Genomic DNA, 26293 nt, shown 5'->3' on the forward strand with positions numbered 1-26293 from the left:
TTTTCAATTTCAACCCGAGCCCGAGTAACCTCGGGTCGATTTGGGCCGACTAATTAAGTTAATTGGGCGGGCCGAGTCGGGCTCAGACAGCGGAGAGAGAGAGAGAGAGAGAGAGAGAGAGAGAGAGAGAGAGAGAGAGAGAGGAAAAGAGAGAAACTGTTTAATTATTAAAGGCTAAACAGATATTCAGCAGCCTGTGAGGAAGAAAATATGGATGTCTGTTAAGATTATTCCAAATCCATTCATTATTCAGTGTTATGTTGTTGAAGTTTGAAGGTTATAGTTACTGTTTTAAATAAAGTGTTCAAGTTGAAGTTGAAGTATCGTCTGCTGTGTGTGTGTGTAAGGGGATGATAATAGGGCTATAATAATTAAGCAAGAAGAGTATGTGAATTATAAAAATAAAGAATGCTGAATTCCGTTCTGACGAAAAAAAATAATAATACTAAAATAAGATATGCTGCTGTGAAGTGTGAGCAAAGTTCAGTCAGTCAGCGTTCAGGTGCAGGAAAAGTGTTGAGAGCGGCTCATTAAGTGCAGCGCTACATGATGCGCAATGGTTGCTCTCCCCCACGCTGACGTTGAAGCCTGCCTGGTAATATTATTTTGTGACATGAATGATTGGTTGACTTTAAGTGATTAAAGATACTCTATTTGAGCCAGGGAAGCCAGACTGCTGAGGCGCACAGGAGGAGCATCATTTTTTCCCCCCTTCCATTTAAAAAAAAACAACTCGGGTTTAGTCGGGCTCGGACCCAGTGTTGTACTATATGATGATGTCGGGTGAGCTGGTTTCAGGCTTCAAGTCCCTCGGGTCATTTCGGTTTCAGGTTGAATTTTTGGGCCTGTTGTGAACTCCAACTTAGTCATACCAAAAATTAGAAAAACAAACAAACATTCCGCCACAGGGGGAGCCACAGCGATCGGTCGCATTTTAGCCATTTTTAAGCATTTTTCTGTTGTTATAGCATCACCCAGTTGCCAATTAGAGTTAAATTTCTCCAGTCACCTTGAGGCGCCTTGTTCTACATATCTACCAGGTTTAGTAAAAATTGATATAGTGGTTAGGCCTAGATAAGAAATTAGCTCTCTAGCGCCCCCATTTTGTTTGATCGGGTCAATAATGGAGAGGTCCCCTCAGATTATGTGTGGTCATATGCCTACACATTTGCGTGGTGATCGGTGAAACCCTTGAGATGTTATACACCTTTATGTGATGAGCCACGCCCTCCGCAATATTCATTGCCTTATAGAAGCTCAGTTTTAGTAAGTTTTCCAACTTTTGCCAAGAGGGAACTTTAGATATTGGTCCCTAGATTATGTCCACCGAGTTTCATGCAGATAGGTCAAACTTCCTAGGAAGAGATCGATTTTAAGTGTTTTTCAAAAAATTCAAAATGCCAGAAAATCTGTAAGTTATGATCTACGACATATGGGGCACGGGATATGCCCATTCAAAGTTTGCAATTTCAATCAGTTGCTATAGTGCCCCCCTTTGGCCAATTGATGTAATATTGCTTCATTCGCATCCTCCCATGACCCTCTACCACTTTGCTAAATTTCACATGGATTGACCAAGTCAGTGAGGAGAAAAACGTGGAACAGACACACACAGACACACCCACAGACAGAGTTTTTGCCATTATATAGTAAGATTGTAGAACAACCAAGAGGGCATTTGGGATATTGGGGGATTTATTTTGAATATACAAGCAAATACAAACTATAACAGTTCAACAAGAAATATAAGTACATGCAAGAACACTGTACGGTAAATAAATCAGATTGATTAGTATTTTCAGTTTGAAGCTATAATTGCCTTGATTCGATGCCTAATACTCTGTAGCTGCTAGTCGATATGTCCCATGTGGTCACTGAACTTTCCTGGAAAAGAACGAAATACACTTACTGACCACACAACACATGCTGTTACTATGGAAACACAAAAAAGCTAGTGTGCTTGATGGAACAACAATCATCTCTGATACTATCTTATCACAAGCTAACACATAAATTTCTCCTTTAGGCTTTGCTTTTGTCTGAGGCATCTTGCTCTGCACTCTCCTCTTTGCTGCCAAATCGCTGGTTTAGCTCTGATGTCAGCACCGAGCAACATGATTTCTGTGAGAGAGGAGAAGAAATGGTAAAGAAAACAATACTACAAGTCTGCAGAGGGGCTGTGAACTAAATGCTAACATCACAATGACAAAGGTAACATGGTAGTGTTTAGCAGGTATATGTTTACCATCTTCTTCATCTTAGTTTAGCAAGTTAGCATGGCAGTATGCTAAAGCAGTGTTCACACCGGACTTTTTATTTTATTCGCTGTCACTCGGTTCGCCCCTTTGATATTGCTTCATCGCTCAGTTGCAATCGCTCGTCAATGTGGCAGAAATCAACAGACTCGCTTTTTCACTTTGATGACGTCATTGAAGCAATCAGGGTATTTGTGGGGGGGGGGCCTTGACTGTCATGACATGTCGGCTTCATTAAAAGTATAGCTGCAAATTAAAAGCAACAACAGATGTAAAAACACACAGAGACAATGCATCTGTGATCAGTTCCCTAATTTAATTTTAATAATTTTTTCAATCTTCTCCAATTTCTCTTTTATTTTATGGAAGTGATCAATGTAAGTGCACTTGTCCTAGAGCCGCCACGACGGTTTTTATAATGCAAATAACTCTGTTTAGGTAAAACCTACAAGCTTCTCTTCCTGACTTTTCCTAAAAATGTGTCTTGTATGTTTTCTGAAGCCTATAAGTTACAAAAATGAAACACACTAGACTTCTGAGCATTTATACCTCCGACCGAAATTATACATTTTGATACATACAGGTAGGCTATACATATTGCAAAACTCTGTGAAAGTACACCAAAGCATACATTTTCGTTTCCAAATATTTATTTGAAAACAAAACCATTCATACGGTCAATAAAAAACAATTTTGTTAATGATAAAAAACGAATCTCAACAGTTACCACGCCAGCTGGCGGGACTGCGGTGCTTGGAGGGGCTCTGTAATCCTGGCGGTCCTAGCACCACGGACAGCGCAAATGCATCTATCGCTGTGACTCAGAGGCTCTGATGCCTGAGTCAGAGCATGTGAGCGGAGTTGGAGCTGGAGCTGCCTCAACCATAGGTTATTGGTAGGAAGAAAAATGGCTGCTGAAAAAACTGTCACTGTCAACTGCCTCCAAGCGCCGCAACGATCTGCCAGACCATCATATGTAACTTCATTGTTTATGCTGCCCGTGTGCTCAGAAGCACACAATGAATGCATTTTTAAGTAATTTCTGAGAAGTTATGATAAAAAAAAAATAAAAAAAAAATTACAGACTATAGAATAGGACTGGCAACCTCTCCAATGTCTCATATCAATTAATTAACACTATTTGTCGGCTTTTTATAATGCCTTTTTTTTTTTGCTGCTGCTGCGCTGCTGCTGCGCTGCTGCTGCACTGTGTCTCCAGTTGAAAGTGGCGATTTGCCAAATACATTCTACAATAATAAATTAGATTAACTTTTGGTCTATAATATTGTTGGCTATATTACACATTTTAATAAAAAAAAACTTAAGAATAAAATAAATAAACACCAAAATAATTAGTGGAAACTTTTTTTTTATTGATACTCCTCCTCTCTGACATACTAACAACACACACACACACACACACACACACACACACACACACACACATTGAACACGTGATTGAATGAATGAATGAACATTGGAAGCGGTTCAGCCGCAGTCCCACCGGCTGGCACGGTCACTATTGAGATTACATTTGTATTTTATTATTAACAAAATGTTTTTTTACTGACCGTATGAATGGTTTCGTTTTCAAATAAATATTCGAAAACGAAAATGTATGCTTTGGTGTACTTTTACAGAGTTTTGCAATATGTATATAGCCTACCTGTATGTATCAAAATGTATAACTTTCAGCAGCGGTCTGCTGCAGTCGGAGGTATAAATGCTCAGAAGTCCAGTGTGTTTCATTTTTGTAACTTAAAGGCTTCAGAAAACATACAACACACATTTTTAGGAAAAGTCATCGGAAGAGAAGCTTGTAGGTTTTATCTAAACAGAGTTATTTGCATTATAAAAACCGTCGTGGCGGTTCTAGGACAAATGCACTTACATTGATCACTTCCATAAAATAAAATGAGAAATTGGAGAAGATTGAAAAAAAATCACAGATGTATTGTGTCTGTGTGTTTTTACATCTATTTTTGTTTTTATTTTTTTAATTTGCAGCTATACTTTTAATGAAGCTGACATGTCTTGGGGCGGCACGGTGGTGTGGTGGTTAGCACTGTCGCCTCACAGCAAGAGGGTTCCCGGTTCGATCCCGGGTGTGGGAGCCCTTCTGTGCGGAGTTTGCATGTTCTCCCCGTGTCAGCGTGGGTTCTCTCCGGGCACTCCGGCTTCCTCCCACAGTCCAAAGACATGCAGATTGGGGATTAGGTTAATTAATAACTCTAAATTGTCCGTAGGTGTGAATGTGAGCGTGAATGGTTGTCTGTCTTTATGTGTCAGCCCTGCGATAGTCTGGTGACCTGTCCAGGGTGTACCCTGCCTCTCGCCCAATGTCAGCTGGGATAGGCTCCAGCCCCCCATGACCCTCAAGAGGATGAAGCGGTTAGAAGATGGATGGATGGATGACATGTCTTGACAGCCAAGCACCCCCCTGGGATTCCGGGATTATGGCAGCCAATCAGGACCCAGCGCAATACAGCTCCAGATGGGATTTCTCATCTCAAACGACAAGCGAAATTTCGCTCTCTCGCTCTCTCGCTGTCGTTTGGAGCCCGAGGCGAATATACGGGCGAATATACGCTCAATCGCCCGTTTGTATTGACTTTGTATGTAAACTCATCTCTAACAAAAAAAAACAGGTCCGGTGTGAACACACCTTAAGTGCTAAACACAAAGTGCAGCAGAGGTTGATGGAATGTCATTCGTTTAAAGAGGCAACAGATAGGATTCTTTTTTTTTTTTTTAGCTTGGTGTCACCTAGCGTCAGTGGTGTTGCGTCGCACTGTTGCAACAACCAAATTGACCATGGGGATCAGAGATAATCAATAAAATGTACCACCAGTATAGCTCTATGTATTTGTAGAATGAGAAGGTGTGTGGACACTCTACTAAATAAATGAGTAAAGAGACCAAGCAACAATTATCAGATTTATCTGAAGAAAAAACAAAAAGTAATGCCAATAATTATACCAGAATGCACAGTACCAGTACAAACAACTTACAGTAAATTATACCAATACGTACAGTATCAGTACAAACAACAGAAGACAGTGGAATTATACCAATATGCACATGTAAACAGTCCCGATTCTATAAACGGTACCGTATGGAAACAACGCGGCCGGTTTCCCATTCTAAATTGAATGGGAAACAAAGTTCAGTGCTCACTTACCTGGGTGTTACTTAGCTGGGCGATGTCCGTCGATGCTGCCCCCGTGAGAAGAGAACGGAAGGGGGGGTATCACTGTCCGAGGGCTGCCATAGAATGACAACAAGGATGTCAGCCGACCAACACTCACTACCCTGTCCCTGGTTGCGGCAATTTGCGATGCTGGCCAGCTAGGAATTAACTAGCAGCCAGTACAGTACAGTCCTCTCTCGTCTAGCTAACATTTAGCCGTGTTACTTACTGATCCAATAGAAAGAAAGCTAGTTGGACATCGGTTTTCAAGCCTCTTTGGTCACGGAGCTCCCTCCATCTCTTGAACGCCTGGCTGAGGTTTACTCTTGTTTTTCCTCTTCTTTTATCACTCTCCTTTTTGCTCTTCTTTACCTCCTCAGACAGAGTAGCTCGTTTTCTTTTGCTAGGCTGTTTTTAAAACTTTGTCCGTCTGCCATTGTGCTCGTGACTCAACTATCTCTTGCCCAACTCCTCATAAGGACTCACTCCAGTCCCTGATTGGCTGACCGACCAATTTCGCAATACATGACGCGTTTCATGCCATAAAGCAGATTTTGTTCCGCGAAATTTTGGCACCGGTGGCAGAAACGTATTGCAAAGCCACAAAGTAACTTATGTAAATGCTGTAAAGTCTGATTTTACTGTGGCCACTACCCTGTGCAACCCACATTATTTTCATAATGATATATTTAGGAAAAGATGCCATCTGTTGCCTCTTTAAACCAAAGTATTGGACAAATTCAAATTTTGACTCCATGGTGGGCCTAGAGGAAAGGTCAGGGGATCATCAGAGTCAGGAGCATTCATCCTCTGGGCACAACGGATTGGATATCTGTACCAAATTTCACCAGAGTCCATCCTATAGTTGTTGAAATATTTCAATAAAAGCCATATGTCTGTTGGTGGCGCTAATGGGTTTCAAAAAAGTAACCCTGTGTGATACTCTTCCCTACCTTGCCATCCTTAGCTTGGTTGCGGGCCCTGGATAAGAGCTCCAGCAGGGCCATCAGGATCCCAACACCCAGTCCCAGACCCAGGAGGAGGAAGAGGCCCCGCAGGTCGTGGGCCTGCAGAGCCTCAGAGTTGTGGGCCCTGTCAGCGCCCGCACAGCTGCTGGCCCACCACTTGTGCCGCAGATGCGTCAGCATACCGGACTCGCTGAGCTGGAGGATGGCCACGGTTAGGTTTTTGACCAGAGGGGAACCTGGTGGAGCAAAGACACGTGCTGTGATAGAAGACAGAGGCTGATGAATGTCACTCCAAAACCATGAGCTTTAACCTGCTGCTCTAACATCCTCCACTCTTCGGTGTCAGGTGTATGTAGACAGGGGTGTCCACATAGTCATGGTGACTTAGTGTATTTTATCTCAAAATGTAGACTTCAAAGGAGGAGGCCACAGTATTGATACCATTTCTTTAACAAAAAAATATCGGCGCTAATAAAGGCTGAATTATGCTTCAAATGAACAAATGAAAGCGTGTTGTCTCACCATGTCTAAAGGCAAAAGTCCTTCTACCTGCTCTGAAGATCCATGCTCTTTGGCAAGGTGAGAAGTCTGCCATCACAGCACCTCCATCTCTCACTTTCTCTGTGGTGAGCTGGCAGTAACGGGCAACTGCACTAAAGCTATATCCAGAGTCCTGCACCAGGTTGGGTACCTGTGGGTAACCCTAACCCACAAAAAGCTGTGTAACAGATAAAAATATCCTTTTACATAAATATAAATAAATATATAAATTAAGGTTTGGGCATGGGTAAAAATGAACTACACGTGGGTGGGCACCAAGTTAGAATAAAAAATATTTTTTATCCTTTAGAATAGACCAAATGAAAAAGATCTGCAGTTTATGTGTAATATTTGGCATCTAATCAATATTATCAAGCTGCAAATCATTTTATTTGCAGCCTGAAGATGAGGTAGCAGCCTACATCAAGGTCAAGATACCCAGTGAGGATCCTTAAGAGGTTTTGTGGTGGTGGAAGGAGCATGCTAAAATATATCCTAACTTGGCAGTGATTGTGCAGAGAACCCAGCTTAATGCGAGTGACAGTAGCCTGTGGGTGTTTAATCATGGGTGCAGGCTGGGTTGCAAGTCTTCTATTAACAGGTGCAAGTGGGTGCGGCTGTGACTTAGACATAATGACAGGTAACGGGTTGGTTCTGGTACTGGGCTTTAAAGGTATGGGTGAGTGTGGCTTTTAAAATAATGGACCCGTGCAGGACTCTGGCTACATCTACACTATGCATACAAGAATTTAGTACTGTTTCAGAAATAATCTCAGTGCATACTAATATACCTGGAAATGCACATCACATGACCACTCTCGTATAATAGGCATGCATGTGCCAGTGTAAATGTGCCAGATTTTCTACTCTGCTGTTGGTTGCTTAGTTGCAGAAAATAGTAGGCAGGAACAGCAATGGCAAACAGTAAGACCAGAGATTTCTTTGCTTGGAGCAACAATGAGGTGTAAATGTGACGGAAAACATAGATTGAAAGTTGCTGTAAATATGATAGAGGCTCATTTATACTACCTTTACATACAAAAATTTCAGACGTAACCTTCATTGCCCACATACTTCCATGCCTCCTCTATGTTGATATAGATACTTTCACTACATTGCACTAAGGGCAGCGTCAAAAGTTTTAGCCAACAACAATCATGACAACAGTGGAGGAGGTCGTAATAATGTACCTTTTCATTAAAGCAGTGTTGTAGGCCATTAAATACCTTGTGACATGAGGACAGAGAATTCTGTTCACTATTTGACCAATTCATTCCATTGTGGTATTTGTAAAATGTCTTCGTCATGTCCTACGGTAACTTCTCACTTGAACCACGTTACACTGCCCCATGATTTTTTGTGGTACTGCTCCATTTCATCTGTATCTGTAAGATTTCTAAAAAAAATGTGCACAAATACAGACGACATAAATACAGAGTTTGGACAGAGGGCTTCGTCCTTGTTTGAATACATAATGTTGAGCACAAATGAGCCTTGGGACTAATGGACCCAATCAGGAAGTGCCTGCATCATCAATTTCAAAAGTCTCCATTTACCACCCATCTAGACAAAACTACAATCCTTTTGTCTTCAAACTGAAATGGGGTCTGCAGCTTTTTTAATGGTCTCTGTTTTAGGGGTTCAAATGCACTGGAGTAGTGTGGATGCCAGGTGTAAACGAAGAAATAGTTATGTGTTTTAAAACAAAAACATATTAGTATTAGCGTGGATTAAACATGACGTACAAGTGTAAATTTTTAGTCACTCGTTTAATCACTATCGTCAGCTCTGCTAAATTTGTGCTAAATTTAGACTCTTATGTCTACTTTGTAAGTCTTGGTGGTGCTTTTGTAGTTGGCTTTAGACGTTGGTTGCGGTTGACTGATTGGGACAAGGAAATCAACTCACCAGTCATAAAACTCTGCCAGCTTCTAGCTAGCTAGCCATGTCGAGGTTTTCAAATGTAAACATCAGTGAAAAGCGACCACCATCCTGCTAGCCATTGTGCATCATGTTGTTCATCGGAAGCAAACTGGAAGACTTCTGTGTTGTATCAGTTTCCAACAGGATATTAGGAACTGTAATATCCTTTGATTCACCGAAATGTGGCTAATTATTGGACAGTGCCATTCAACCTTTTTTTCTATATGCTGATCTCATTTCATGTCGTTTCATTTATTTGACTCATGACCATATCACATGGTATGGAATACAAACATTAGATACTTACAAAACAATGGCACACAGCGTGGCTAAAGTAAAACCGATGTTACTTAAACAAAGGAAGGACATTCTTCAAAAAAGCACCTAGTTTGCAAATTACTTTTGGCTTATCTGTTTGTAATAACAACATTAATTTAAACATAGATGAATGGTTTAAATAATACTTTGGCAAGTACGTTTCTCTGTAAATCATTAAGCTTATATTCTGACATTCATACAATATATGATACTCATATCCCACAGGATTATCATCACAGAGGTTGCACATTCTCTTTGACTTCAGGAATTCTGGCATTATTCATTCTAAAATTACAAAAACCTGCCTGTACTTTTGGTTTTAATGCAACAGATACTTCTCCAGTTTAATCTCATGTCTTATTTCAACATATATCACATGAAGTCATACTTCTGAGCAGAGGACTGCAGAGGCGAGAGGAGGAGAGGAGGCATGTGCTTTGTAGTAAGTAAGGACGGGTGTGAGAGTAGGAATGTGAGGAGCTGTCCTTCTCCTGCTGTTGATCACTGCTATACACCATTCAGAGGTGGCTGCAGTGCAGCATTGCTCATGTTCATAAGGTGCAACCATATGGCTCGTTGTCTTGTTGAGGTCTGGGTGTGTGGACAGTTAAATCATTCCACAACTAGAATTAACACCCTGCTGTTCTATGCCTCCGGGCAAGTCAAGTCCCTCTTACAGTTTACATTCATGTCTGTATAAACATGGACGCTTTACAACCATCTCACCCCAACTTTAAAGAAATTCCCTGTTCTTGAGATATCTGATGTATTGTGTCACAAGAATGACACAGATGTAAGGTCAAAATTACCTTGACCTTTGACCACCAAAATCTAGTTTATCATTGAGCCCAAACTTTTGTGCCAAAGTTGAAGAAATTCCCTTAAGGTATTCTTGAGCTATCACGTTCAAAAGATTGAGACAGATGAGGTCACTTACACTTAAACTTTGACCTTTGACCACCAAAATCTAATCAGTTCATTGAGTCCAAGTGAAGGTTTGTGCCAAATCTGAAGAAATTCCCTCAAGACATTCTTGTAATATCACATTCAAGAGAATGCTACAGACAAGGTGGCAGTGACCTTTGACCTATGACCATCAGAAACTAATCAGTTCATTATTGAGTCCAAGAGGACATTTGTGCTAAATTTGAAGAAATTCCCTTGAGGCATTTTTTAGATACCGTGTTCCGTAATAGATACCGTGATTTGTTTGAATGAAAATTGAGTTTTTCTTTAAAATCTGCCACCGACACTCCCCGCTGGGCTCCCGTAGTTCAGAGTAGGCTGAACGCGCTCTAGTGTGCTCACCTGTGTCTGTGTGTGTGCACGTGTATCTGTGTGTGTGTGTGTGTGTGCATGCATACGTGTCTGTGTGTGTGCGCGCGTACGTGTCTGTGCGTGTGCACATCGGGGCCAAACTCCGCCGTGCACGACACAGAGCAGAGGAGGATTGTAAACGTGCACCATGTAGAGACAGAACTGACATGCCGTTGTGTAAACAAGAAAAATAACATAAGGCTCTTTAGTTAGTTTAATAAAAGGACAGGGTATAGACCTGTTCTATAGGAAAGGTGACCTTAAATTACTGGAGCTATATAGAAAATAAAATTAAATAAAACTCACTTGATCTTGAAGGGGGGGGGGGGGGGGGGGGGGGGGGGCAATATAATGGTAGGGGAAACACTGCCCTATGATGACAAAGCGATCACGGATGCAGTCGCGAAGTATCTTGCAAGAGATATGGTGCCCATATTTAGCCAGGGTTTATTCACATGCTGAAAGTTTTGGAGCCCAGGTACATGCTACCAGGCCGCAAATATTTTTCTGAAAATTGATTTTAAGTAGAGGGGGAAAATCGATTTAAATCGTGAATTGGATTTGTTGTGAAAAAATCGGAGATTTTTTTTTTAGGCCATATCGCCCAGCCCTACCTCTGGCCATAGCTATCACAGGCATGGAGCCATAACTAGAAACCATGGATTACTCGAACCATCTGGAAGCATGGACAATTAAGCAGCAGCCAACAGTGTAAGAACACTAAAAAAGGACTAAATTACAGTGCACAAGTTAAGAGGGCTGATTGGATCACATTTCACTGGATTGTACTTTCTGTAATTCCATTTGACAAACGATTGATCGATTGATTGATTGATTGATTGATTGATTGATTGACATAGCCTAAAAAAGAGTCACTTAGCCCTTTCAGATACAGTATGTTCTCAGTCCTTAGAAGACTATTATACAGAGCTAGGCAAGAGCATAATTTACACCTCATTTTCGCCGTTTCAGTTTGATTCATAAAGTAATTATCAATAAGAAATTTTAAGTCATGTTTTTACTAGAGGCCTGTGTCTTTTGAATGTCTTTGTAGTCTTGATACAATAAATTGTATAAATAGGGATAATGGAGTGTGCTTTCAGAGAGTCTTCTCAAAGGCAGTCATGGTGTTACGCTCTGTTGTTTCACACTGAAAAAGTTACTCAGGTTGTTGTTGTGAAGAATGTAAAAGCATGAGAGATAAGTTTAAACCCCATTTTGGCAAGCTACAGCACCTGTCAGAGGCAAAATCATCCTGACAGGTACAGATGACTCACCCATAGGTGCTGCGATGCTGTAGGCTCTCATACCAATTACTTCCTGTGAACGGCACAGATCACAGTAGCGAGCCACTGCCAAGTCCAAGGACACAGCTTCACCGATGAAGGCAAAGTTTCCCTCCTGGGCGCGACGAACACCCTCCTGTGTGCTGGACACGAAGCTCTTCTTACGCTCCATGTGCTGGTAGATACGCTGGTACAAAGGGTTGGTGGAATGCTGGGAAATAAAAAAGTGCAAAATTTAAAAAACAAACAAAAAAACATTTTAATCTTTTCATGTGTTAAAAACTATGTTCCGAGTGTTCAAGATATCAAGAGCACGTTTTCCATTCAGTTCTATGTTGTCAGTTCAGATGTTATGAATCAGCTGTAACGACTATAAACTATTTAGGAGCTGCTGAGTGTGCCTTAAAGAACAGCATGGTGGATCCAGACTCCACTGTGCCATAATCGACCACATCCTGGTTAGCAAGGTCTTCGAAACTCTCGATGGAGACGTGTTTGTTGTTGGAGTGCAACATGGAGTTGAAGTTGCCAAAGTAGCTGGCCAGAAGCAGTACAGCAAACAGCCACCAGATGGCGCTTACTAGACGTCCAGAAAGGGCCTTCGGGTGAGGACCAGCACCTGAGAGGACAAAGACAGCAATGTAGTGGCAGCACAGGACATTAATATTCATGATCTAAATTCATGCTCAGTTTAAAAATAATGCAGACAGGGTTCACTGATGATGATCAGTTTTCACAATTTACTTTGCAAAACCCTTCACATAAAATACTGTTTTCATCATTTTCAGGCCCACTGAGAATGTAAAATGAAAACAGCTTGGATGGGACACATGGTGTATCAAGTTTACCAAAACATCAAAACATTGGGTATATTCAATATTTTATTTGAATTATTACTGCATTTAATATGAAATGGATCTTGATGCTTTCAAAACGCCTTCTCATTCAAACTGTATTTTCTCTTAGATCATACAAATAGCAGAAAAGCAGTTGTTTGAAATGATGTATTATAGCTATGCTTTTGAAATTATGTAGTTCTATTGAATTCACTGTGTGACTGTAAATATAGATAATGTATTCTGGAGCATAAGCTTACACTACAGTGCTGTAAATCCTAAATATAGAGAACAAAATGCTGATTGTGACTGTACTTCATACCATCAGTTTACTTTTTGTTCTGTATCTCCCACAAACTTTACATCTTAATTTAAAACACCTTTTGATTGTTCTGTGAAATATTCATCAGAGCCACAGTTACATACAGTACAATAGTAAGGTCACAGTGCAGCGTATTTATTGTGAGAGAGCATGAAGAAGTGCAAGCAGCAGTGTGTGTTTCTGGGCCTGTGGTTCAGTTTAGCTGACTGCAGCATTACCTTGCAGGGTGAGAGCTCCTGTGATGTACCAGAAGCTATGCAGCAGTGTGAAGCTGTGCTCCTCTGTGTCTGGCCCAGCCCATTCAGTGGGACTGATCCTGCAGAAAAATGAAAGGCTTTATAACCTGCACTGTTACAGCTGAGCTTTCAGCAGCAAGATTCATATGTATATGTCTGTCTGCTGAAATATAACTCTGATGTTTGTGGAGTTACTGGCAAGAAATTTAATAAATCTCTAGCCTCTGCAAAGGAAACGCAATCTTCTACATTTATAAGCTACAATGAGAGAGCTATTTTGGGTTTTGTAATACATACAGTGGCATGCAACTGTTTGGGCTCCCATTATTAAAATTCCATTTACTATGAATACTTAAGTAAGTAGAAGATGAACTGATCTCCAAAAGGCTTGACAGTATCAGGATGTGGAAGTGTGGTTAACATGGAACACCAACATGTGAAAGGTTCCCCCACCCACCTAAGTGTCTTAAACAGAGACCATCAAAAATTGAGACAGCTCACTTTAGTCACTTCCTGTATCTGTGGCACATGGGTTTTGCCATTGCCCCACCTCGCTAGGAGACTAGCAGTGGTCGCGAGTCTATTCAGTCCAAAGGGAGAAGCTGTTAAGTAACTGACAAAAACAGCAGAAGACAAACTTCCTGTACCTGTAGCTGTTCAGTTCAGGCTCCCAGAAAGCCACTCAGCCTTGTAGCAAATTTTTCCCAGTGGCCACTCGCAGTATTGCAGTGAAAAATATCCCCTGTGGCCAAAAAATCATTTCCCCATAGACCACCATTGTAAAAAGAAATGTCTGTAAAACTGAAGCAGGATTTTTACTTCTGCATTGAATTGACACCATAACCTACAGCGTAGCCTGATGTGAGCCTCCACAGAGGTGTAACTATGCAGCAATGCAGATTTTTGTAAGCTGAAAACCATTTCCCTCAGTGGAAACAGAGTTATTTTTTACTTTTATTTCACAGATAAGAAACAATAAATTGTTAAGACAATAAGGCCTCCACAAAATCCTGTGTGATACATCCTGGCTTCATATGAGCAGAGGAAATCTCCGCTAGGCTAATTTCGTTGCTAGGCTAATTTATACAATGTGAAATGCCATAGGCTTCTGCTAATAACGTTAGCATGTTGTATTTGTTTGGAAAACGTCTTTAGTATAAGACACTTATTTTGTCAGTGAACCTTTTGAGTTGTAATGGAGCCAAATGTTGTAATGTTACCTTTGTCAAATGTTGCTGTTGTCCCTGGCTTCATATGAGTAGAGAAAATCTCCACTAGCCTCTAGGCTAATTTAAACAATGTAAAATGGCATAGGCTTGTGCTAATAACATTAGTATGTTGTATTTGTGGGGAAAATGTGTCAAAGACAAGTGCTTTTTCTGTGAATCCGGCAAATTATAGTGAAACCGATTGTGTACATTTGTGTTTGAAATTGTCACTATTAAGCCACGTGTAGCTAATGTGCGTTTTGGGTGTTTTGAATCAACTAAACTTTACAGAACTTTATAGTAACCCCACCACTGACTAGTGTTTTGGAGGTGTGACTGCAGAGTGACACAGACACACCAGCGCCTAAGTATAAATATTCACAACGATGTAGGCCACACACAAAGGCTATGGTGTATCATAGAGCTGACAAACAAGTATAAATCTTGATAGGACACCTTGAATTGCAAACAAGGTCAATTATTAACTCTTTCTATTACAAACTTTTGAGCCATGGTGGTTTTATATTTGTAAACTTTCCTCAAACCGAGAAAAGTTATTTAAAAATCTGATACGCCATCACAATGTTAAGTCTATAAGCTAAGTAGGAACTTGTGGGCAGGGCTCAGAGGTTTTGGCCCGGGGTGGGATGGAGGTGGGGGATCAGCCAATCAGATTGGCCAGTCAGGTTCATAATCATAATTAGGTTTCATTGCCAAGTAGGTTTTCACATACAAGATTTTTTCTTGGCATTTGTTGCCTAACAATAAACATAGTAAAAAAAAAATACAAAGATAAACAGCAAGTACTGCAAAGTCAACATATATAAATAGAAAACACAGAAATTGACAATAAAAATAGGATTAATACAATAAAAAGGAGAAGTCTTAGGGGACTGTGACACTGTCTAGCCCCACCTTTGCTTATGACCACAAGTTATGGCCATTTAAATGTAGATGCGAATGGAGAGTGCTGCAGGAATGAGTCCTAAAACATGGAAATGAGTTAGCATTTTTATACTCCTGGTTCCCTTGTCTTAGCATTGTGTGTTTTTTGAATGGGTTTTTGGTAAGATGCCTAAAATAAGGTCTGTGGTTATCACAAGCTTAAGAAACTTTAATGTTTTGTTCTACGACATAAAATACGTCAGTAAATACCCCACTGTGAATTAAAGCTCTTAAAAAGGCATTTGCTAACAAGTGGCTAAATTAAGCTACAAAGCATCATCACACCGAACACAGCTTTACAGCCTCATTGTAGTAGCAATGTTGACCTAACATTAGCTTTTTACTAGGCTTCAATAGTCATAAAAGTGGTGCTCTCATGTGTGAAGATTATCTTGCTGAACGAAACAAATATCATAAAGGCTTGTTTACCACAGAGCTTATTTTTCTGCAATAATCTAAAACCCGATGGAAAATTCCTGCTGGCTTTTTTTTTTTTTAAAGATTATTTTTATGGGCTTTTTGCCTTTATTGACAGGACAGAGAGTGAAATGGGGAGACAGAGAGAGAGTGGGGACTGACATGCAGCAAAGGGCCGCGAGCTGGATTCGAGCCCACGGAAGCTGCAGCGAGGTGATGCCTCTGTACATGGGGCACCGGCACTATCCACTACCCTACCGACGCCCCCCTGCTGGCTTTTTTAAGGGAACCAGGGCAATGTTGACTTTTGGGTTGGCCGCCAAAAAGTTCATCCCTATAGCACTCTGTAGCTCTGAGTGGATGTACACTTATGTCATCCAAATGTGGCTGCAATTGCGTAACATATTCCAGAGTAATGTCCTGATCACACAGAAAGTGTTTTGCAGGTTGCAAAACACGAGGCACATCACACTGCCTTTTTTTTTTAATTTAATTGATAGCACTAGTAAAAAACGCTTGCTGCACCTTTTTATTGTTGCCACGCAACCACCCACTAAAACTACTTACTTATTTTCATAGTAATTAGTAGCTAGTTCCTAAAATAGACAGGCAGAGGGTACTTGCTGTAGCTCTGGTTGAGGGTGAGAAGCTGTCAGCAAATAGTTTGTTGGGCACAGGGAAACAGAGATCTGTGTGGGTACATGAGACCCTAAGAAAGAGGGTGGATCACATGGAGTACCACCAGTTGGTCCAGGAGCTTCGTCTCCATGATAGCCGTTTCTAAGCATATTTTAGGATGACTCGGGGGCAGTTTGAAAACCTGCTGTTTATCATTGTGCCGTATAGCTCTGAGTATCCAGCAACCACTACCACCAGTTTCTCCTCCATTGTTTACCAACTGTAAACTTGTTGTGACCACCACAGAAGGCCCACCTCTCAAATCATCTAATTGGACAATGGGAAAAATGTGGAGATAACATGGAGCAACTGGAGTTGAAGTTTCAGTTCAGAGTGCTCCAGCAAAAACAGCATGCACCTAGAGCACAAATGTGAGGTACATAGCGACACAAAAAACAATGAGCAAAAAGTTTCATTCTCATTAAAATGCTTTCTGTGTGATAATAGTACTAGCAGGCAGCATTACATAGGACTAGGTTATGTACACAGACTGAATGTTGTTAAAGACTGCAGACTGAAGATTGAATAACTTTAACTGACTGAATAGATTTTTAGAAGCAGTGAGAAAAAAACAACCTGTTTTGATAAAATATGATGAAATAGTGAAAGAAAAAAACGTTTTCTTATGAGCTAAAAATTAAAGTACATTCAAATTAGCCACATGGTGATGCAGTTTCAGGTAAAATCAAATGGCTTGCTCATTGGCTCATGCTTGGTCAGTTTTAACAAACTGTAGTGCCTTTCTGTTCAGTGGAGACAACTTTAACCCAACTTACATTCATCAGAAGGCCCAACATTCTTGTGGCTGAATTTATTTTCAAATTTAATTAATCTTTTTGTGTTATTTTACTTCATTTAGTTTTCCTAAAAACATTTAAATGTCTTATATCTAAAATATCAAAATTACCCTTAAAAACAAACCCAAAAATGTAATTGTATAATACTCACACAACACCAACAGCTGTATGATGACATTTGATGCTTACCTGCCCACCAAAAATATGCAGAGCCCTGTTAGCAGGAATGCAATGAGGACGCCAACCCACATGTCAGTGGAGAAAGGTGACAGCAGGCTGAAGGAGCTCTCTTCAGTGTCTTTGCGCAGGATGAAGCCGATTCCCGTCTGCATGAAGGGAGTGCTCATGTCCACAAACTGCTCTCTGACTGCAGTGAGGGTCAGCGGGGCCACTGCCAGGTCAGCCTCCTGATGGAGGGTAGAGGCACACATATCACACGTAAGACACATACAGTGGTGCTCACATCACTTCTTGGAGGTCAACGTCAAAAAAACGAAAGAGATGGTCATAGATTTTAATAAAAATAAGATAACTGTTCTCCCTTCTAATATCAACGGTGAACTAATCGAGAGGGTTTCAACCTATAAATATTTGGGAGTTGAAATGACCAACTAAAATTAAGTGAACTGGCAAGGAGTAAATCTAGGAAGTTACAGCAAAGGATGTTCTTCCTTAAAAAACTGAATGATTTTAGAATAGATAAATGTATCCTCCAGATGTTCTATAAAGCAATTTTGCAGAGTGTTCTGTCCTTTGGCCTGGTCTGCACTTTTGGAAACATGCGTGCTCAAGATCAAGCCAAACGCATGATTAAGACGGCAAGCAGGATCATTGGGGTTGATCAGGTGTCCGCAGCTCAGTTATATCATGAGTTAATTCTACAAAAGGCTGATCAGATCCTCAATGATCCCACTCATCCTCTCCATTTAAAATTCCAGAGAAGCAGCAGATCAAGGGGCAGAATCCTGCAACAGAAAATTAGTATTGTATTGACTAGTATCAGTATTGACTTATAATGTATGTATTTATATGTTGGAACGAGACGTGTATGATGACTAAATGAATTTCCTCTTTGAGGATAATAAAGTTGACCTTGACCTTGACCTTGACATGCACAGAAAACATGACACAGTATGAAGTATTGAGCAACAGGAACTTTTGAGCATCCATATCACTTCTGTTAGGTAGAGTTAGTAGCTGATGTGATGCCAGTTCACTCTGTTTACATAGAAATTGGCATGCCTAATACTGTTCACAGTCTGGCCTCAAGAGTGTAGTTTGTGTCAGGACTATTGTTTCTGAAAATGCATTTACAGCAAGGATACTGAATGAGCCTGGGGGCCACTTTTTTCAAAATTACAGGAGGGCCAGGGGCCAGCTAATAAACACTGGCAAATGGTGAATTGCCTGCTTTCAACCTTTTGACATTAGCTTCCCTCCCTCATCTTTGCCAAGAGGGGAATTCAGTTGCAGTAGCCCCGCACAGGTGTACACAGAAGGGGCATTACTAGGATTTTAGATCATAAGGGGCTTAGCCCAGACATCTGTCAGGGGGGTCCAAGGGGTCCTCCCTGACACTCCATTTGCTTTTTTATGCACTCTGTCACCTTATGTTAAGTGTGAAATCAATCAATCAATCAATCAATCAATCAAACTTTATTCGGAAAGCACTTTTCATACATCGTAATGTAACACAAAGTGCGTCACATCTTCAGAACAAACAAAAAAGCATTAAGCATTGGAACTCATTAAAAATAGGAACTCAGGGAACTTAGGAAACGCCATCATAACTTAAAAATCTGCGATGAGGAAACACCAGAGGTAAAATTAAGAGTTTAAAATACTAAATAAATAAATAAAAATTAAGAATAGAAACAAAATAAAATAAAAAGCTAAAAAAAAGTTAAATATTCAGAATATACAGTATAAAAGGAAAGAGTACTACAGAATAAAGTGAGTAAAACCGGAGATATTAGGAGTAAAAGAGTAAAAGTAATTAAGTAAAACAGACATAAAAGGTGGGTTACTAAGAAGAAACAATAAAATAGAACAAGCAGGAGAGTAATAGGACAGGCTAAGATAGAAAAAAGGCAGATTAATAAATAAGTAAATTCAATTGAAAGCCAAATTAAAAAGGTTTTAAGTTTGCCTTTAAAAATATCAACACTCTCTGCTGCCCTCAGGTCTTCAGGAAGGCTGTTCCAGAGACAAGGACCATAATAATAAAAAGATGACTCTCCGTGGGTTTTTGTCCGGACTTTGGGAATAATTAAAAGGCCACTATCAGATGACCTGAGGGTTCTAGAGGGTTCATAGGATAAAAGCAAATCTGATAAATAGGAAGGACTAAATCCATTAAGAGCTTTGTAAACCAATAAAAGGATCTTAAAATCAACTGTAAAACAAACTGGTAGCCCGTGCAGAGACTTTAAAATGGGTGTAATGTGTGCTCTCTTTCTGGTCTTCGTCAGCACACATACGGCTGAGTTCTGAAGTAATTGTAACTGAGATATATTCTTTTTTGGGAGATCAGAGAGCAGCATTGCAGTAGTCCATTCTGCAGGTAATAAAAGTGTAAATTAGCATCTCTGTACTGGCTTGAGAGAGAAACGGTCGACATCTGGCAATATTTTTTAAATGATAAAATGCAGTCTTGGTGAAATTTCTAAGGTGGGGTTCAAAACTTAGATTTGAGTCACCTGTTGACAAGGGCTCAGTGCCAATGCATGCAATCTCTCATTGAGTTTCTCTCTCTGGGCTTCAGTACCAATGACCAAAATTTCAGATTTGTCCTCGTTGAGCTCTAGAAAATCTTAGCCATCCATGATTTAATACCTAAGATATAAGAGGTAGGTGGAACTCTGTGATACATTATTGCACAAAAAAGAAGAAAATGTTATATACAGTGATGTCAGAAATTACTACAACTCAAGTCATTATTATGAAATATTATGATATTCTTTTAACTACTTATGCCAAATGACTCATAATAATGGGTAGAGTTTTAATAATGAATTCAAGTATTTTAAAATGAATGGGTTTTCTTAATAAACTGCATTGCATGTATTCATGTGATTATTTATTTAAAAAATTGTATTTACATAATTTTGAGCACTGTGGGTCTCCTGTCATATACAGTATACACAATTTCAGATACCAGGTTTTACATCATATCAGTGCTAGGTAAAATTTCTCAGAATGGGATCCCACACAGTCCCATAAGCAGATAGAAGGAAACCGTTAAGGTGTGGACACACCAAACCGACAACAAAGAACTAGCAGCCACGAAAGCCAACTGTTGCGTCGTCTATGTCGCCTCACGTCGTCCTGTGTCAGTTGCATTTGAACACACTATACGGACTACATCCAACGGCCAAGTAGCACGTACGTTCTGCACCTGCGTGAGAGAGAGCGGAGCGAGAGAGTGGTACATCCTGTCAGCCGAGGGGTTTCCTATCTGTGCAGCCAAGCACCGCAGCACCTCCACGGACTATTACATCCAGACGGTCCCGGTGTTTCCTCCGCAGGCTCCACTTCTCTCAGCTGCCCGACAAACCCGCTGCTTCTTCCCACTTTAACCTGAATATCAAACCAGGGCTCACTGCTCCGGTTGGATCCAAACGGAGAGCCAGGGCTAGCTCAGATGCTAGCGGAGGCTAACTGGCTGTGCTTCCCTCCGGTCATGCTGCGGCTAACGCTCCGCTAGCCACTCCTAGCTAGCTCCGGTTTGTTATTCAGGTTAAAGTGGGAAGAAGCAGCGGGTCTGTCGGGCAGCTAAGTGCAGCTGAGTGAAGTGGAGCCTGAAGAGGAAGCACCGGTTAGCCCCAGTTTCACTACAGGCAGATTCCGCTACAGGGGCGAGGAAATAAAACCTGAACAGCCAATCAGAGGGATCTCTCTTACCGACAAGCTCCACCGCTGATTCAACATGCTCAATCAGCCGAAAAGCCGCCAACGCCGATGCCTAAGTGCAGACGGTGCGGGACACACCGCAAAAACTAGGGCGACAGACGCTCACTGACAGCCCGACTTTGGTCGATGGCCGACTGTCGGCTTGGTTGGTCAGGGCCTTTATGACCAATTTGGAGCTGCTTTAATGCTTCTCAGTATAAATATCCATGTGCCCAGATTTACATGATGACAACTAGTACGCTCTCTAATTGTTGGGTCATGAGGATTTTGGGACCTAAAACCAGGCTCATTTTTATTAAAAGGCTAAAAACCAAATTCCATACAGCTGCTTAGTATCTGTGTCACTGTGACTGCAAGGAGAGCCAGTACAGTAGGGTGGTCTGTGACTTACCCCTCTAATGACTTCACCAATCATGCCGTTCCAGTTTCCGCTGGAGTCCATGGTTCCGTATTTGCTGTCCTTCACAAGGTGCAGTTTGTACTTAAAGACCAGCTTCCTGGAGAGCTCAGTGATCAGATCAATGCAGTAGCCCTCTAGCTCAGAGCCTCTGCTCATGGTGTACGGATCTTCCTGAGGAAAAGAACAAACAATCTAATGAGGAGTGAGTGCTGTGGGGGAAGTGAGCTTAAGCAAAAGTGAATACCATAATATGAAAGTGATACCATACTTTAAAGAAATACATATATAGGCTATATATACATACATATACATACAGTACAGGCCAAAAGTTTGGACACACCTTCTCATTCAATGCGTTTTCTTTATTTTCATGACTATTTACATTGTAGATTCTCACTGAAGGCATCAAAACTATGAATGAACACATGTGGAGTTATGTACTTAACAAAAAAAGGTGAAATAACTGAAAACATGTTTTATATTCTAGTTTCTTCAAAATAGCCACCCTTTGCTCTGATTACTGCTTTGCACACTCTTGGCATTCTCTCGATGAGCTTCAAGAGGTAGTCACCTGAAATGGTTTCCACTTCACAGGTGTGCCTTATCAGGGTTAATTAGTGGAATTTCTTGCTTTATCAATGGGGTTGGGACCATCAGTTGTGTTGTGCAGAAGTCAGGTTAATACACAGCCGACAGCCCTATTGGACAACTGTTAAAATTCATATTATGGCAAGAACCAATCAGCTAACTAAAGAAAAACGAGTGGCCATCATTACTTTAAGAAATGAAGGTCAGTCAGTCTGGAAAATTGCAAAAACTTTAAATGTGTCCCCAAGTGGAGTCGCAAAAACCATCAAGCGCTACAACGAAACTGGCACACATGAGGACCGACCCAGGAAAGGAAGACCAAACCCATTCAAAAAACCCACTGACTTCAAAACAAGGGGAGCAGGAGAGGTATAATGCTAACTAATTTCCAGATTTTAGGACTCATTCCTGGGGCACTCTATTAGACAGGTTGCGTGTGAATGTTTATCTGATGAACAGGGGACACCCTACAGAGTAGCCTCAGCCACCAGTGTATGAGCAACCTGTTCATACACTGGTGGCTGAGGCTACCAGTGTATGAGCAACCTGTTCTCAGATTGTCAAATATCAATGCTTTGTCCCATCCTTAGGCCACCCTTTAGCAAATTGTTACACTCAACTCAACAAAATCCAAAGATCCATTTGCAACTTGACTTGGACTTTAATGCCAGTGACTACTGACTTCACTTAGACTTGAGCTGTCTTGAAAAATGTTTATTTAGACATAAAACATAGAAAATGCAACAACTTACAATATTACTTTAAAGACAGAACAGTCTCACAGAAAATGTCTTACAAATTTGGGTTCTAGATGTTCTAGACATTTTACGATTATATGATCAACACACAAAATCCATTCTGTTGTGGTAGACTACTAGTTAAAAGTGCTATATGCTATGAGAGTGCAATGTCAGCAATAGCCATGGCTGGAGGCTTGATGTTTTTTGGCTGTTCCTCTGTCTTTCTGTCCTTCTGTCCTTCTTTCCGTCTGTCCGTCTGTCCATCCCATTCTCGTTAATGCAATATCTTAAAAAGCCTTGAGGGAATTTCTTCAAATCTGGCACAAAGATCCACTTGGATGCAACGATGAACTGATTACATTTTGATGGTCAAAGGACCCAATATCACAAGAACAACTTGAGGGAATTCCTTTAAATTTGGCACAAACGTTCACTTGATTTACCAATGAACTGATTAGATTTTGGTGGTCAAAACACTGACTTGTGATTTCACAAAGAACACAATCTGCAGTGTCCTGGGTGAAAGTCTTGTTTGTTTGACCCATCCACCTGCCCTGGGTGAATGGTGTCTGTGTTGTTAATCACTTTGAGTGGTTGTTAAGACCTGAAAATGCTATATAAATGCAGTCCATTTACCATTTCTCAGAATGTTGGTTGTGCGCATCAGAAATTAATGTTACACACTTGGAAGATACAATGAAGTACGTAAGGATATTAGTACATCGGGACATGAGGTCAGGCAGCAGCAGATTCTGAACAAACTACAGCAATGGAAAGTTTTGCAGAGAGACTAAAGAGGTGGATACTTACTCTGCCTTAACCTGAGACCTGTACTACGAAGCTAGTTCAACTTACCTAAGATATCTTTGTTATCGGGCTTGACTAACCCTAACATTGGCCGTCTGGAACGCTGGTACTATAAAGTTGGTTATTAACTAGTTCAGTCAGCTCTTATCCAGCCACGAGCATGTTCATGTGGAAGAGGTGGGGTTGTTAATTACAAGACATGACATCATTAGAACCATGAATGAAGGAGGCTACTTTGTATCGCATGAGATGAGACTGTACTGAAAGTGTCTGGGAATGTATGAGAGTAAAATGTCAGTGGCGTGGTTATGTAAACGATACACTATAATCTTTTCATAGAAAATGTAGAAACATTGAAAAATACTGGCCAAAAATTAAACTACGTGTAGGTATCACTAGGCTACATGTGACATTAGTATAGAGTATTTTTTTTTCTATTTAGAATATATCACAGAAAAACATTAAAGTAATGCCAGACTGTTTCTGCTACTGAAGTAAAGGGTGGAAAAGTAGCCTAGTTAATGACTGATTAGGTCTATCTGACCCAAATGTTGCATTTGTAATAATAGGAGCCAGTTACCAGTCTGTGGATTATTTATTTTACTAATAAAATATCTAAAATATATAATCTTTTTCCCCAGTTCTCATTACACAGGTGTCTCATGGTATTCTGAGCTGCAGTGATGAAATCAGAGTGTAAAATAGCAACACTTTCACTGTGGACTAAAATAAACTTTGTTTATGTTAAAATCCTGCTGAAATTATGTGTTTAGTGTTGTAAGTGGTCTCTGTGTTTGTTAAAAGTTTTAAAACCAGTGAAAATAGAGCCCTGGAACAATGAAATGCTTCTACTTAATTATAACAACATATAGATTACATTTTTTTACCTGAGACTCTGGACTTTTGCCCATGGATACATTTTTCTTCAGTGATCTGATTGGTCAGTGGTCGAGATGTTAACAGGCTGTGATCCAATACTCCTATCAGCTAACCTGCTCTGGAGCAGGTTCAGCATAGTTACCAGAGTGATTTTTCTCGGTAAAAAGAGACCAGCTTGGTAGTACTGAAAACCCTGATTTAACCCTGAAGTTACCTTGCTAGGTCCAAGTTGTTTTATAGTACAGGTCTCAGGTCAGGTCCTTCCATGCTTATATTGTGCCCAGATCTGCCCTCCAGTGGATATTTTTTATAATGCTCCTAGTACAAGTACAGAGTTTAGAGGACAAACAGCACCATTCCATCACAGCTTCTTGTAAGTATATCATGAGCTCAGTTTCAGTTCTACCTCCAAATAAAGTGGTTTAGATCACTTTTTCCCAACCTGGGGTCCTGACTCCAACTAGGGGTCTCCAGAGCTTAATGGGGGATCATGAGGCCTTCTTCTTCTTTCCTTTTCTCAAAAAAATTATACAGTAGACCTATATGTAGGCATTTCATTCATTTCTGTACTGAAAAATAAACAACATTCTTACTTTTCAAAGTAGTTTAGATTATTTTCCAAGATATAAACTTTAAAAAAAAATCACACAGGCTGAGGGCACAGTGAAGACCTTATGCCTAGCTCTATTCACAAAGCCTTCCCTATCTGATAAACAGCCTCATCCTGCATTAGAAAAGCTGCAAACTCTTTGTTGGAGCAAAGTCACCATGTTCCCAGATCGCAACAATAATTTGGTTATTACAATGTTATATTAACTGATAGGAATGATGGACAAAAGTAGGAAAACAAGACGCAAGTTGTACACTGCAAAAAAAAAAAAAAAAAAAAAATCCAGCATATTTTAACTGAGTCTTAAAACTTTCTTTACTTAAAAAAGGGACACAGTTTTTCAGTCCAATGAGATTAAAGTTGTTTTCAATAGAAATCAACCTGATTTGAAATCATTCCAGAGATAACAGTCTGCATCCCAAAACAAGAAAAATGAAACTTGCAAAATTCCTAAAACAAGATGATCTTCATAAGGAACATATAGAAATAATTTTACTACACTTGGAGATTGTATCACTTGTTTCAAGAAAATAGTACTTTGCAGATTTTTATTACAGACATAAATTACTTCATAAGAACATTTTTACTGTGAAAAAAATGGAATTGTCCTTTAAATACTGATCCACATCAGTTCAACACTACACATCCTGTAAAACAGTTTTTCCACATCCTGCCATTTTCTGTGTGTATATATAATATAATATATATATATATATATACAGTACAGGCCAAAAGTTTGGACACACCTTCTCATTCAATGCGTTTTCTTTATTTTCATGACTATTTACATTGTAGATTCTCACTGAAGGCATCAAAACTATGAATGAACACATGTGGAGTTATGTACTTAACAAAAAAAGGTGAAATAACTGAAAACATGTTTTATATTCTAGTTTCTTCAAAATAGCCACCCTTTGCTCTGATTACTGCTTTGCACACTCTTGGCATTCTCTCGATGAGCTTCAAGAGGTAGTCACCTGAAATGGTTTCCACTTCACAGGTGTGCCTTATCAGGGTTAATTAGTGGAATTTCTTGCTTTATCAATGGGGTTGGGACCATCAGTTGTGTTGTGCAGAAGTCAGGTTAATACACAGCCGACAGCCCTATTGGACAACTGTTA

General features: G+C 40.3%; 1 protein-coding gene across 2 annotated transcripts in view; it reads right to left on the reverse strand.

Moving 5' to 3' along the window:
• Positions 1-1677: 1677 nt before the first annotated feature.
• LOC117258560 (putative glutamate receptor) overlaps positions 1678-26293 on the reverse strand; it is a 35472-nt gene continuing 10856 nt past the window's right edge. Inside the window, exons 4-10 of one of the 2 annotated variants that reach the window (XM_033629574.2) lie at positions 21540-21719; positions 17426-17643; positions 13174-13271; positions 12199-12416; positions 11789-12008; positions 6399-6649; positions 1678-2121 (exon numbers count right to left, since the gene is read on the reverse strand). In XM_033629574.2, coding sequence (XP_033485465.2) covers positions 2023-2121; positions 6399-6649; positions 11789-12008; positions 12199-12416; positions 13174-13271; positions 17426-17643; positions 21540-21719 — 1284 coding nt within the window. In that variant the 3' untranslated portion in view covers positions 1678-2022. Of the gene's footprint in view, positions 2122-5432; positions 5520-6398; positions 6650-11788; positions 12009-12198; positions 12417-13173; positions 13272-17425; positions 17644-21539; positions 21720-26293 lie in introns of those variants that run through there. The other variant, XM_078170321.1, reaches the window with a different exon arrangement.

This window comes from Epinephelus lanceolatus, chromosome 8 (assembly GCF_041903045.1).
Source record: "Epinephelus lanceolatus isolate andai-2023 chromosome 8, ASM4190304v1, whole genome shotgun sequence".
Taxonomy (NCBI): Eukaryota; Metazoa; Chordata; class Actinopteri; order Perciformes; family Serranidae; genus Epinephelus; species Epinephelus lanceolatus.